General features: G+C 44.0%; 1 protein-coding gene across 15 annotated transcripts in view; it reads left to right on the plus strand.

Moving 5' to 3' along the window:
- gapvd1 (GTPase activating protein and VPS9 domains 1) overlaps positions 1–14,897 on the plus strand; it is a 138,937-nt gene that overhangs the window by 95,112 nt on the left and 28,928 nt on the right. For 11 of the 15 annotated variants that reach the window (XM_038782130.1, XM_038782134.1, XM_038782124.1 and 8 more), the window contains 2 exons: positions 80–167; positions 981–1,091. In XM_038782130.1, the coding sequence (XP_038638058.1) occupies positions 80–167; positions 981–1,091 (199 nt within the window). The remainder of the gene's footprint in view (positions 1–79; positions 168–980; positions 1,092–14,897) is intronic. The other 4 variants (XM_038782126.1, XM_038782138.1, XM_038782129.1 and 1 more) reach the window with 2 other exon arrangements.

The following is a 14,897-nucleotide window of genomic DNA, read 5'->3' on the forward strand; positions in this document are numbered from 1 at the left end:
AATCCCTTGTATTGCTTTATTCCTCATATCCTTCAATTATTCTTCCTGCCAAATGCCTTCTTGCATCCCTTTTGTACAGGGAGAGGATAGAAAGGACAGTGATGATGAAAAGTCAGATCGTAGCAAATCCTGGTGGAAGAAACGATTTGTGTCTGCTATTCCTAAAGGTCAGTCTTGGGATTATTACCATTTTGTAATGCAGTACATAAGAGAAAATATCAAATGACTTTATTTGATAACTGGATCAGAGTTCTTTATTTTTAGAATTCATCAACACCTTGAAGTGTAGCATCTTTTTTTCTAGCTTAACTATATCTATATAACTTTCTTGTGCATTTGCCTGTGGCAGCTGAGTGCATTTTGATTTGTTTCACTCTTACCTGTGAAAATTAAAAGGCTGCTTGTTTGCATTCCTTGTTTTACTGCTTGTCAACGACTTTGGCACGTTATAAATCAACAGCCTGGGACTTTGCCGAGAATTTTGGATGGAACTGACTAGATTTTGGTATCTGTAACTTTGCTTAATCTGACCTAAAGTCAGTAATGCCCAATCCCATTTTTTTTAGCAGCCCCTTCTCAGTCGTTAGGGCCCAGGTGTAAAATATCCACACTTGGCATGTTCTGCAGCTTTGCTTTATTCCAAAAAAGTTATCATTGGCATTAGTGAAAAATCTTTGTCATCCAAAACTTAAAATCTTCAGTTTAGAAAAAACATTACAATTTTGAATGAGATAGTATTTACTAAAATAACTGTATTGACGTGTATATCCAGTTGATTATCAGGTAGAAATGCAGCTGCACATTTATGCTGAATGTCAGCTTAACTAGTATAATAGTGTGAAAAAATGTTATCTAACACTAAAACCTTCATTACTGTCAGTTACACTTCACCACAAGTTTTTGGTAAAAGCCATGATTTTCTTCATCCTGCATGTGATGAAGTTACTTTGTTTTTGTAATACGGTATATTTTCTCTTTAGCTCCTATTTCCTTCAGGAAGAAAGATAAACAAGAAAAAGACAAAGAAGATGGTGCACAGGAAAGGTTTCAGGCCATGCAAGGTTGGCTGATCCTACCTTACATAACGAATGGTGAATGAGGTCTACAAAGACAAATAACACCCGCATGAAACAGGAATATCTTTTTAAAAACAAAATAGACTGCAGATTATCAGAGCTTTTTAATTGCTTTTTTAAAAAAAAAGTATTCACTTCAAATGCATGGAAATCACACTAACCATGTAGTACAAACACAGTATCTGTGATTCAAAAGTGCCTGACTTTTGCACTAGACTCGCTAAATCTGGTGCTAACGTACACCTCCAGACTGGAAGGTTAATTCTTTTAGGATCACCACATTGATCACAACTGTCCAGTTGCTCATTGCCCAGTATATAGTTTTAATATATATATATAGGATCCAATCGCAAGAAAAGTGTAGATGTCCAGCCTGTGTCTCTGCTCCTTCAGTGATTTTGAGTGCTTTGGTAGCCTGCCTTTCTGCTGCTCTGCTTTTCTTCTCTCTTGATCTCCCTTTCCATATTCCTAACTTTTCCAAGTTCCCTGCTGCAATAATTAGCACTTCATTTCCTTCTAGGTGAGGTTTCACTGGGTGCAATAATCAAATGATTGCTTTGCATGTTCCTTTGTTAATGAACAAATCTCTGGTCTTGTTTTTTTAAAGCAAAATTTAAATTGGATGTATTTTTTCTGATAGGTTTTATTGAACGTTTAAAGCAATAATTAAATGAAGAATAAGTTATTTATCATTATACCAAAAAGGAGGAAATCTTGAAGGTAGCTGAGAAAGTAAAACAATCAAGACAAAGGAAGGGATTGAGTCTGAAGGAAGAATCAGATTCAGTATTAAATCTGCAATCCAGTGAAGTTGAAGTCCCCAATGGCAAAAAGAATTGCATGCCTAACGATCCATTTAGTAGCAACAGATTTTAATAGAATGAAAGATAGCTCTTTACATAGAAGTTTCTACCTGATAGTTGCTCTTACAGTACGGTGATCCAAATGATCGGAGAAGCGAGTGTGTTTGGACACGTGAATACTTTGGGTACTGATCATTTACTAATTCCTTTGTGTTAAATGATAGCACTGATGCACTGGAGAATTGAATAATTATGCCAGGATATCCAACCAATTAACTAGTCGATACAGGTAATTGGTGTTTGGATAGATGACTTGCAAATCTGTGACAGTTGGACAAAGTAGTGGCAGGACTCCCTGATGATTCACTCGGTAAATTGATCACATTTATTAATACTAAATTTTTCAGACCAAGCACACCATGTCCAGTCCCTGATTTACACTCATCCCAGCTGGCTGATGCAGGGAATGCTATAATTTGCTTCTGTGTCCATGAGGTAGGGAAGGAGAGATGGCAAAGATTGACTCAGGTTTTTGCACTTAATCATTCTGCAGTGAGCTTTGCTACATTCTCAAGTGAGTAGAGGAACAACTCTGACTCCTAGTGTAGCCTATTTGTTAATTTGCATTGTAAGAGTAGCCATTAGGTGTTTTCAAAGAAGCATTGGAAAAGTGCTTCAGTGGACCTTGTAGATGATGCATATAGGTGCAGGTGGTGGAGGGAATTAAAGTTTTACGGTGGTGAATGTAGTACCAATTAAGCAGGCTGCTTTGTCATGGGTGGTATCCAACTTCTTGAGTGTTGTTGGAGCTGCTCGCACCCAGGCAAATGGAGAGTATTCCATCACACATCTGACTTGTGCCTTGTAAATTGTTGAAATGTTTTGGGAGTCAGGAGGTGAATCACTCACCGTAGAATACTCATACTCTGACCTGTCCTGTATTGACGGTGTTTATGTGGCTGATCCATTTAAATTTCTTGTTGATGGACCAGATTGCTGGGATTTTTGTGATGATACTATTCAGTGTCATGGAAAGGTGGTTAGACTTGTTTTATTGGAGATGGCCATTGCCTAATACTTGAGTCATGCAAATGTTACTTTCTGCTTATCAGCCCAGGTCTGAATGTTGTCCAAGCCTTGTTGTATGACTAAGAAATTGCTGAACATTGTGCAATCACTAGCGAACATCCCCTCTTATAATCTTATTATAGAGTGAAGGTCATTGATGCAGCAGCTGAAGGTGGTTGAGTCTAAGGCAATGCTCTGAGGAATTCCTGCAGTGCATGTCCAGGGACTAAGATAGTTGGCTTTACAACCATAGAACATAGAACATTACAGCGCAGTACGGGCCCTTCGGCCCTCGATGTTGCGCCGACCTGTGAAACCATCTGATGCCTATCTGACCTACACTATTCCATTTTCATCCATATGTCTATCCAGTGACCACTTAAATGCCCTTAAAGTTGGCGAGTCTACTACTGTTGCAGGCAGGGCGTTCCACACTCCTACTACTCTCTGAGTAAAGAAACTGCCTCTGACATCTGTCCTATATCTACCACCCCTCAATTTAAAGCTATGTCCCCTCATGTTGGTCATCACCATCCGAGGAAAAAGACTCTCACTGTCCACCCTATCTAACCCTCTGACTATCTTATATGTCTCTATTAAGTCACCTCTCAGCCTTCTCCTCTCTAACGAAAACAACTTCAAGTCCCTGAGCCTTTCCTCGTAAGACCTTCCCTCCATACCAGGCAACATCCTAGTAAATCTCCTCTGAACCTTTTCCAAAGCTTCCACATCCTTCCTATAATGTGGTGACCAGAACTGCACGCAGTACTCCAGGTGCGGCCGCACCAGAGTTATATACAGCTGCAGCATGACCTTGTGGCTCCGAAACTCAATCCCCCTGCTGATAAAGGCTAGCACACCATATGCCTTCTTAACAGCCCTATTAACCTGGGTGGCAACTTTCAGGGATTTATGTACCTGGATGCCGTGATCTCTCTGTTCATCTACACTACCAAGAATCTTGCCATTAGCCCAGTACTCTGCATTCCTGTTACTCCTTCCAAAGTGAACCACCTCACACTCTTCCGCATTAAACTCCATCTGCCACCTCTCAGCCCAGCTCTGCAGCTTATCTATGTCCCTCTGTATCCTATAACATCCTTCAGCACTATCCACAACTCCACCGACCTTCGTGTCATCTGCAAATTTACTAACCCATCCTTCTACACCCTCTTCCAGGTCATTTATAGAAATGACAAACAGCAGTGGCCCCAAAACAGATCCTTGCGGTACACCACTAGTAACTGAACTCCAGGATGAACATTTGCCATCAACCACCACCCTCTGTCTTCTTTCAGCTAGCCAATTACTAATCCAAACCGCTAAATCACCTTCAATCCCATACTTCCTTATTTTCTGCAATAGCCTACCGTGGGGAACCTTATCAAACGCCTTACTGAAATCCATATACACCACATCAACCGCTTTACCCTCATCCACCTGTTTGGTCACCTTCTCAAAAAACTCAATAAGGTTTGTGAGGCATGACCTACCCTTCACAAAACCGTGTTGACTATCGCTAATCAACTTGTTCTTTTCAAGATGATTATAAACCCTCTCTTATAACCTTTTCCAACATTTTACCCACAACCGAAGTAAGGCTCACAGGTCTATAATTACCAGGGTTGTCTCTACTCCCTTCTTGAACATTTGCTATCCTCCAGTCTTCCGGCACTATTCCTGTCGACAAAGACGACATAAAGATCAAGGACAAAGGCTCAGCAATCTCCTCCCTGGCTTCCCAGAGAATCCTAGGATAAATCCCATCTGGCCCAGGGGACTTATCTATTTTGACATTTTCCAAAATTGCTAATACCTCCTCCTTTTGAACCCCAATTCCATCTAGCCTGGTCGACTGAACCTGAGTATTCTCCTTGACAACATTGTCTTTCTCCAGTGTAAACACTGATGAAAAATATCCATTTAACGCTTCCCCTATCTCCTCTGATTCCACACACAACTTTCCACTACTATCCTTGATTGGCCCTAATCTTACTCTAGTCATTCTTTTGTTCTTGATATACCTTTGTGCCACCTATACAGTGGAGTATCAGCCCCCTGATCCCCATTGACCAGTTTTATGACGACTTCTTGAAACTACATTTGGTTGAATACTGCCTTGCTATCACATGCAGTCATACACCTCAGCTCTGAGATTCAGCACTCTTGTCCATGTTTGGACCAAAGCTTTAATGAGGTCTGCAGGTGTGAGGTCCTGGTGGAGCCTAAACTGAGTCAGTAAAGTTGGCTGATAGCACTGTTGACACCTTCTGTTACTCTGCTCACGGTGGAGAGCATGCTGAAGGGATAGTAACTTTCCTTATTGGATTTGTCTTGTCCTTTTTAAAAATAAATTCAGACTACCCAATTATTTTTTCCAATTAAGGGGCAATTTAGTGTGGCAAATCCGCCTATCCTGCACATCTTTGGGTTGTGGGGGTGAAACCCACACAGACACGGGGAGAACGTGTAAACTCCACACGGACAGTGACCCAGGGCCGGGATTCGAATCCAGGTCCTCAGCGCCGTGGACAGCAATGCTAACCACTGTGCCACTGTGCTGCCCTTGTCTTGTCTTTTTGAGCTGAACATAGCTGGATAAGTTTCCACTTTGCTGGATAGATTACCAGCTGTACAGGAGCTGCTTGGCTAGAGGCCATGTTGGTTGTGGAGTACAGGTCTTTAGCACAGCAGTTAGGATAATGTCATGGTCCCCAGCCTTTATGTATCCAGTGCACTTAGCCATTTCTTGATATCATGTAGAATTAACCAAATAGGTAGCAGACATTTCTCTCTGATGGTGGGAGGTTTGGGAAGAGACCGAGAAGGATAATCCACTTGGCACGTTTGTCTGAAGATGATAGCAACTGCTTCAGCCTCCTCTCTGTCCACTGGAGATCTGGAAGAGTAGACCATTTATCCCATCCAGTCTACTCTGCCATCCAACACGATCTTGGCTAATCTTGGGCTTCAACTTGCTCATTCCACATCTCCCTTGATACCCTGATACATCAAAAATCTGTCTCTCCCAGCCTTAAATGTGTTCATTGGTGGAACAACCACAATCTTCTGGGGCAGTAAATTCCAAAGATTCACAGACCATCGAGTGAAGTAACAAACCCTTATCAGAAGGAGGGTGTTCATTTTATTCTGATCTTCGGAGCACTTCGCACTGTCTATAGAACGCTGCTTCCATTGCTGAGTATGCATGTAGTCCTTTATTGTAGCATCACCAAATTGGCATCTCATTTTTAAGTATGCCTAATGCTGCTCCTGACATACTCATTGACCCAGGATTGGTTGCCTGGCTTGATGCCAGTCAATTATAGGGACTGGTTTAGCACAGTGGGCTAAACAGCTGGCTTGTCATGCAGAACAAGGCCAGCAGCACGGGTTCAATTCCTGTACCGGCCTCCCCGAACAGGCGTCGGAATGTGGCGACTAGGGGCTTTTCACAGTAACTGCATTGAAGCCTACTTCAATAAGTGATTATTATTATTATTTATTGAGGGATATGATGGGCCATGAGGTTACACATGGTTGGCAGAATACAATTCTGCTGGTAGCCTACACTGGTTTATGGATGCTCAGTTTTGAATAATAGATATGGCATGCAAGGTGTAATTCGTAATGAGTGATCTGAACATTGAAAACAGAATGTCTTTGTCAATGGGAGTGAATACAATGAGTAATTTAGGGTTTTCTTTTTTTTATTCACTTCTTATTCACTTTAAGACAAACAAGTCATTTCAAAATATTTTAAACATTTGAGAGAGAAAAATCGTACATTTAAACATAAATTTGCCTTATTCCCCCCCAGAAAAAGTGATAATCTTGTTTACTGCATGGTGATTTTGAAGTTATTCCCTTCCTACTTGGTTTGCCCTGTTTCTGTTATGGAGCATATCATAGAGCAGACCATTGAAAACAATGGGACAGTGAATTCTGATTGACACGGAAACACATCATCTAGATCAATTGGGTCATCAGCTTGGCACCTGCAGTCCAAGATACCCATACATCTAGAATGCGTCTAAAACTACTTAGAAGTTGTGTTTGAACTGAAATACATTAAGAGTCTGCCCCTTGGTGATCTCGGTGGCTGAGCATACAGACCATCAGACTGGATGGAAGTAATAAATCTGGTGTCTGTTAATGGTAAATCAAAATAAATTTTGATATGTTAATGCCTGAATTGAATTGCAAGGGAGCTGAACCTGGGATTAAATTGAAATAAATAAAATTGCTACTAAAACAGTGTTTTTATTTCATATTTCCAGCCTCTGTAGTTATTTGCTCTTTAAATTAAATTTATGATAGATTTAGATGATCAAAAATTGTAGAGGAATTGAAAGAAATATAAATGTCGGTTGGGCTAAATGGCTGTTTCTGTGCTGTACATAGAATTTACAGTGCAGAAGGAGGCCAGTCAACCCATTGCGTCTGCACCGGCCCTTGGAAAGAGCACCCCACTGACCCGGAGGGTGCGATTCGCGAATATGGAGCCTAAGTGTTCGCGCTGTCGCGTTTCTCGACGGCGCGAACTGGGCCCAGGTACGACAGATTCTGGCCCCCACAGGGGGCCAGCATGGCGCTGCAGCGGTTCACTCCGCTCCGCGCCAACCTGCGCATGCGCGGGGGACTTCTTTAGCGCGCCGGCCCCGGCACAACATAGCGTCGGTGCCAGCTGCGCCGGAAAGTAGGCCCCGGTGAGGGGGCGGGGGGGAAGAGGTTGGCCCGCCAATTGGTCGGCCCCAATTGCGGGCCAGACGCCATCGGAGCGCCCCCCCCTCAAACAGGCCGCCCCCCGACTGTACGTGCAGTGTTCCCGCCGGCAGTGACTTGGGGTGAACGGTGCCGGTGGGACTCTGTCGTATCTGCGCGGCCCATTAGGAGCGGACGATTCCAGCAGCTGCCGCCGTGCCAGCGCAAATGGCGCCGATTCTCCGGCTCTCGGAGAATCGCGCGCCGGCGTCTGGGCGTGGTGGCGCAGTTACGGCGATTCTCCGGCCCGGCGCGGGGCTCAGAGAATTGCCCCTACATCTTGTGTAATCCCTTGTATTTACTATGTCTGAACACTTGCTTATCAGCTTGTGCGAGATCAGTGTTCTCCAACCTTTTTAAGTGCAAGATCACATTTAGAATCTAAATGCAGCTTAAAGTCGACTCTTAAGTCGACTTTACCATAACCCCCAAAAATGTACACTATGCATAACACACACCTATTCTTAGTGTGCTTGTGATCAGTGTGGTGAATGTGTTCAAGTTGAAACGGCCTGTGGTCCTCAGTTAAAGAACAAAATTGCAGAGCACTTCCCAAATTTGTGCTTTACACTATTTGAGTGCTGTGAAATCTGGGTCGTAGGTTGAGGTGGCCAGTCTCGTAAAGACCATCAGATGAGCATCTGTGAGACGAGTGCGACACTTGGACTTGATGATTTTCATTTGCAAAGAACCCATCTTGGTGAGGTATGTGGAACCAAAGTAGGCCTTCACCTCGAGTGCGCAAGATGTCAAACATCTGAGTTCGTTGTAGGCATCCTCGCCTCTTCTCTTCTCTTGGAGTGACAAAAGAGTGAGAAAGTTCTCCTTTGTTGTTGAACCTTACAATCAGTTGGGCCGAATCCGTCATCTCTGATTCAGTGCGAAACATTCACTGTCCGATACGTCCTGGTGTATTTGCTGAGTCAAGTCTTCGGACAACGATTCCACCCTTCTGGCTACTCTTAAAGCGCCTAGCACAATGCTCTTGATGGCTGCCATCATTTCACCTTTGTCTTTGACCAAAGTGTTGGCAGAAACCGTCCTAGCCTCCTTGGGGCTGTTTTAGCATAGGGCTAAATAGCTGGCTTTTAAAGCAGACCAAGGCAGGCCAGCAGCATGGTTCAATTCCCCGAACAGGTGCCGGAATGTGGCGACTAGGGGCTTTTCACAGTAACTTCATTTGAAGCCTACTTGTGACAATAAGCGATTTTCATTTCATTTGATAACTTCGCCATCGGTGAATGGTTTATGTTTCACCAGCCGATGGCTGATGCGAAAAGACACCTCTTTGCTCACCTTGCCTTTAGCCATGGGTTTTGTAGAGTGACTGCTGAGCTTTCAAGATTCCCTTTAACTCCCTACTTCTGTACGCCTGAATTGTACTGTTTAACGGAAATTTTCTTGAAATTTTACATGCATTGTTTTGTGATCACAGTAAGAAGTCTTACAACACCAGGTTAAAGTCCAACATGTTCGTTTCAAACACTACCTTTCGGAGCACTGCTCCTTCCTCAGGTGTTGTCTTACTGTGCTCACCCCAGTCCAACACGGGCATCTCCACATCTTGTTTTGTGATGACATTACAAATGAACTCTTTTACTCGAGTCTACACTGTTGACAAATAGTCTTGTCTTTGACATTCGTAAACATAAATTTCCCATTCCTGGTGGAAATGGTAGGATTTTTGCCCTCTTGGTGGTTCCTAGCTCCTCTCTTATCATTTTGTCTTCAACCAGTTTATTCCAAATGTTACCACCTGTGAGAAAGTCGTTGCCTGAGTCTCTCTCATTTTTGGCATGGTTTGGCAGGCAATGAACCAGTTCTCTCGTCCAAGTCTCATGCACTTTTGACACGGTACTCGTCAACTTGTAACATTTGACTTGTAATTCCCATTCTAGATGATTGGCATTGAGGCATAAATTTAAAGCAGTTCTAGATACAGTTAGCCATGTATTAGTTGGGGGCTTCTGAATGTATGTATCCTTGTTTGAAGGGAGAAAAATATTAGTAAGAATCAACGCTGTCTCTTGCACCCTCTGCTGACCAACTTTAAGACCAGTATCAGCAAACAAAAGTGGATGGGTGGCAAAGCCTGTTTTATGGTGATTGAAATTCCATTTTCAATTAATGGATTCTGGAATTTATACAATGTCGTGGGGATTGCATTGTTTAATTTTATTTATTGTAGGTCCATTGGTTGTTAATAACTGGTGTGTTGAAGCATACAGATGTTGAATGTGAGGATACCCAAAAACCTAGAAGGGTACCTTGAAAATACAATGTTTTGTGAGGAATGGTGTACAACCCAATGAGGAACAGTCCTGTCATTGTATGAATAATAAATAATATTTATTTAACTTAAAGGAAAGACAAACACATAGATGACAAGAAGGACTATAATACTCGAGCTATGACACTTGAGTATACTGATGACTATACACACAGTTTTACATAAAGCTTTCCCTCAGTCCCCAAACTCTGCCCAAACTCTGAGAAGACACTTTTCCCAAACAACATCCACATTTTAAAGTAATTTTATGAACTAAATGCAGCAAATAAGTCCCCAATTACCACAAGCAGTTTAAGGTGGCCATGTCGGGGAAATAGTGTTCAGGTTTAGCGAAGGCAGAAAATAACTGCTTCTCTCTCTTCCTTGGTTCTATAGTTATACTATTTATTTCCCGTTGGGGTTACTCATATGTGCAGTTGGGTTTTGTCATGTATGTGTCCATTTCCTTATCCCTGCACATTGAAGTTACCACCTCTATAGCCCCAGTATTTTCTCTAATCACATCTGTAAAGTACTTGTTGTCTAATGAAAGGCAAATTTGCATCTGATAATTTCTCCAGGCATCTCTAATCAACTCCCTGTTTTGCTTTGTTTCTCCCTTTTCTTAAATCTCAATTTTCCCAATTCTTAACACATCCACTCTTTTTTTAAAAAAAAAACCTAATTTGAAAGACTGTTTCATTTCTCAACCATTTCTTATCGGTTCTACCTTATCAACCAATACAAAGAATTCGAAGCATGCATTAATATAAAATATACTCCAGAGGATTGACACCCAATGTTCCCAAATATTTCTTTTACACCCTGGACCAAGTATCCACAATGACGTTTTCTCTCCTGGACACATGAATGATTTTTAAATTGAAAGGTTGTAGTAACTCCATTTAATTAACCTGATGCTCCGATCTTGAAATTTCTCCAGATGTTTGAGGGGTTATGGTCCGTATGTATAATTGCCTGTGCTGGGTTACTGGCAACATATATCTCAATGTTGCAAGGCCAATGCCAAACTTAAAGTCTACTTTTCAATTGTCGAATACGTCTGCTGATGACTAGTTAATTTCCTTGAAAATACCCCACAGGCTTCTCAAGTTCATCATTTGTAACAACACAGCTCCCAGACCATTGTCACGAGCATCCACAACCAGTTGAAACTGTCATAATTTGGTTCGGTTGATGCTGGCTTTGTTGTCAACACAGTTTTCAAATGTTGGAATGAAGTTTGGGTAAATTTCTTGGGCTGGATTCTCTGGTCGCCGACGCCAAAATCGCGTTTGGCGATCATCTAGAGAATCCCTGTTTGCGCCGAAAACTGGGGCGGTGCCGCTTTTGCGATGCTCCGCCCCATAAAAAACGGCGTACTCGGGGAGTACGGCTAACACCATGTGGATGGACTCAGGATGTCACCTGAGGCCCCCCCCCTCCCCCGATGCTCCGCCCACGATGGGTCGAGTTCCCAAAGGCGTGGGTCACTCATGGGATTTTCTGTTGGACTGAATACAGCGCCACCACAGTTGGGGGGAAACCGTTCCGCGAGCAGGGGGGAAGGGGCTTTGGCGGGTACTGGAGAACTCATTGGGGGTAGTCCTGGGGCGGCGAGGGGGGGTTACTGGGGACAGTAATTGGCAGGCCGGGTCCACGTGCAGCCGGCGCCATATTGTACAGTGCGGCCACTGTGTGCCGCCACCATGCGAATGTGCGGCCACGTACCCGGCAATTCACCGACCGTATCTGCAGGTAAAGCCGGCCCTGCCCAGCTGCTCGCCCTCCACCGAATGGAGGCTCGGTGCGTTTTTCTGGCGTAAAACACCACTGTTCCCACGCCAGCTGTCAGCACTTAGTCTGCAAATCGGCGAATCTAGCACCTTGTTGTTCAACACAGCTACCACACAGCTAAAGTTCGGCACAAACTTACGATCGAATCCACTCATTCCCAGAAACCTTGAAATCTCTTGTAGGTTCTGGAAAATCTCAAATCACCTGTATTTTCGCATCTCGTGGAGCGATTTGATGTCTTAAATATGAAAATTTGAGCTTTAAATTCACTTTTTGTCAAATTCATGACCAGATTATCCTCTTTTAAGCGCTCAAACTGTTATTTTAAGTGTTGCAGATGTTCTTCCCAACTTCGGCTAAATGCCACTAAATTGTCAAGGTACACCATGACTTAGACCGTAGATAACGTTAGTCGTTAGTCTCTGAAATGTTGCAGGTGCGTTCTTTATCCCGAACAGCATAACTTAAAATTGATAAAGTATATTTGGCATCACAAATGCTGAGATTTCCTTTGCTTGCTCAGACAAAGGTACTTGCCAACAGTCCTTTAGCAAATCTATTCTTGTGATGAATGTAGGCTGTCCAAATCTCCAACTATGGTATAGGGAAACACATCCCTCCTGATGATCGCATTCATTTTTCTGTAGTCCACGCAATGTCATTGTGTTAACAGTAACTTTAAAAAAAAAAAATTTTTTTTAAAAGTTAATTTACTAATTAATTGACACAATGTCAATTAGAGGGTTGCAGTGCCCTGACTGTGAGACGTGGCACGTCCGGGAGGCTTCCAGCTTCCCAGATGGCTTCATCTGCAGAAAGTGCACCCAACTCGAGCTCCTCACAGACCGCATTGTTCGGTTCGAGCAGCATTTGGATGCACTTAGGAGCATGCAGGTGGCGGAAAGCATCATAGATAGTAGTTATATAAATGTGGTCACACCCAAGCGTCAGGCAGAGAAATGGGTGACTACCAGAAGTGGCAGGCAGTCAGTGCAGGAATCCCCTGTGGTTGTCCCCGTCTCGAACGGGTATACCCCTTTGGATATTGTCGGGGGGGATAGCCCATCAGGGGAAAACCACAGCTGCCGGAGCAGTGGCACCACGGCTGGCTCTGATGTTGAGCAGGGAGGGTTAAAGCGCAGAAGAGCAATAGTCATAGGGAACTCTATAGTCAGGGGCACAGATAGACGCTTCTGTGGACATGAAAGAGACTCCAGGATGGTATGTTGCCTCCTTGGTGCCAGGGTCCAGGATGTCTCCGAACGGGTAGCGGGCATCCTGAAGGGGGAGGGCAAACAGGCAGAGGTCGTTGTGTATATTGGTACTAACGACATAGGCAGGAAGGGGCATGAGGTCCTGCAGCAGGAGTTCAGGGAGCTAGGCGGAAAATTAAAAGACAGGACCTCTAGGGTTGTAATCTCGGGATTACTCCCTGTGGAACGTGCCAGTGAGGCTAAAAATAGGAAGATAGAGCAGCTAAGCACGTGGCTAAACAGCTGGTGTAGGAGGGAGGGTTTCCGTTATCTGGACCACTGGGAGCTCTTCCGGGGCAGGTGTGACCTGTATAAGAAGGTCGGGTTGCATCTAAACTGGAGAGGCATAAATATCCTGGCCATGAGGTTTGCTAGTGCCTCACGGGAGGGTTTAAACGAGTACCGCAGGGGGTGAGTACCGGAGCAATAGGTCAGAACGTGAAAGCATTGAGGGAGAGCTAGGGAATAGGGCCAGTATGGCTCTGAGGAAGAGCAGACAGGGAGATGTTGCTGAAAACAGCGGGTCTGGTGGCCTGAAGTGCATATTTTTTAATGCAAGAAGTATTACGGGTAAGGCAGATGAACTTAGAGCTTGGGTTAGGACTTGGGACTATGTGTTGTTGCCATTACAGAGACCTGGTTGAGGGAAGGACAGGATTGGCAGCTAAACGTTCCAGGATTTAGATGTTTCAGGCGGGATAGAGGGGGGATGTAAAAGGGGTGGCGGAGTTGCGCTACTGGTTAGGGAGAATATCACAGCTGTACTACGGGAGGACACCTCAGAGGGCAGCGAGATTATATGGGTAGAGATCAGGAATAAGAAGGGTGCAGTCACAATGTTGGGGGTTTACTACAGGCCACCCAACAGCCAGCGGGAGATAGAGGGGCAGATAGATAGACAGATTTTGGAAACGAGTAAAAACAGGTTTGTTGTGATGGGAGACTTCCATTTCCCCAATATTGACTGGGACTCACTTAGTGCTCAGGGCTTAGACGGGGCAGAGTTTGTAAGGGGCATCCAGGAGGGCTTCTTAAAACAATATGTAGACAGTCCAACTGGGGAAGGAGCTGTACTGGACCTGGTATTGGGGAATGAGCCCGGCCAGGTGGTAGAAGTTTCAGTAGGGGAGCATTTCGGGAACAGTGACCACAATTCAGTAAGTTTTAAAGTGCTGCTGGACAAGGATAAGAGTGGTCCTAGGGTGAATGTGCTAAATTGGGGGAAGGCTAATTATAACAATATTAGGCAGGAACTGAAGAACCTAAATTGGGGGTGGTTGTTTGAGGGTAAATCAATATCTGACGTGGGAGGCTTTCAAATGTACAAACATCATTATCCTGTTGAGGACCTCGCTGATAGTGCGAGACTAAGGGCAATTTAGCATGGCCAATCTACCTAACCTGCACCTCTTTGAACTGTGGGAGGAAACCAGAGCACCTGGAGGAAACCCAGGCAGACACGAGGAGAACGTGCGCACTCCGCACAGACAGTGACCCAAGCCGGGAATCAAACCTGGGACCCTGGAGCTGTGAAGCAACTGTGCTAACCACCGTGCTACCGTACCGCCCCTTAACATGGGGATGGTAACATTTAGTTTGTCCTTCTAACTCCATGAGCTAAATTCAAGTTTCTTTTTGCATTTACTCTTTCATGGGATGTGGTTGTCACTGGCGAGGCCCATTGTTGTCCATCCTTAACTGCTCTTGAGCTGAGCAACTTGCCCAGCCATTTCAGAGGACAATCAAGCATCAGCCACACCACTGTAATCCAGTTAATAGTTACCACACAAAACCACTTGGATGACCATGTCTGGGAAAACGTTTCTTCCTGGTTCAGTGAAGGCACAAAATTGCGTCTTTTATCTGG

This window comes from Scyliorhinus canicula, chromosome 21 (assembly GCF_902713615.1).
Source record: "Scyliorhinus canicula chromosome 21, sScyCan1.1, whole genome shotgun sequence".
Lineage (NCBI taxonomy): Eukaryota > Metazoa > Chordata > Chondrichthyes > Carcharhiniformes > Scyliorhinidae > Scyliorhinus > Scyliorhinus canicula.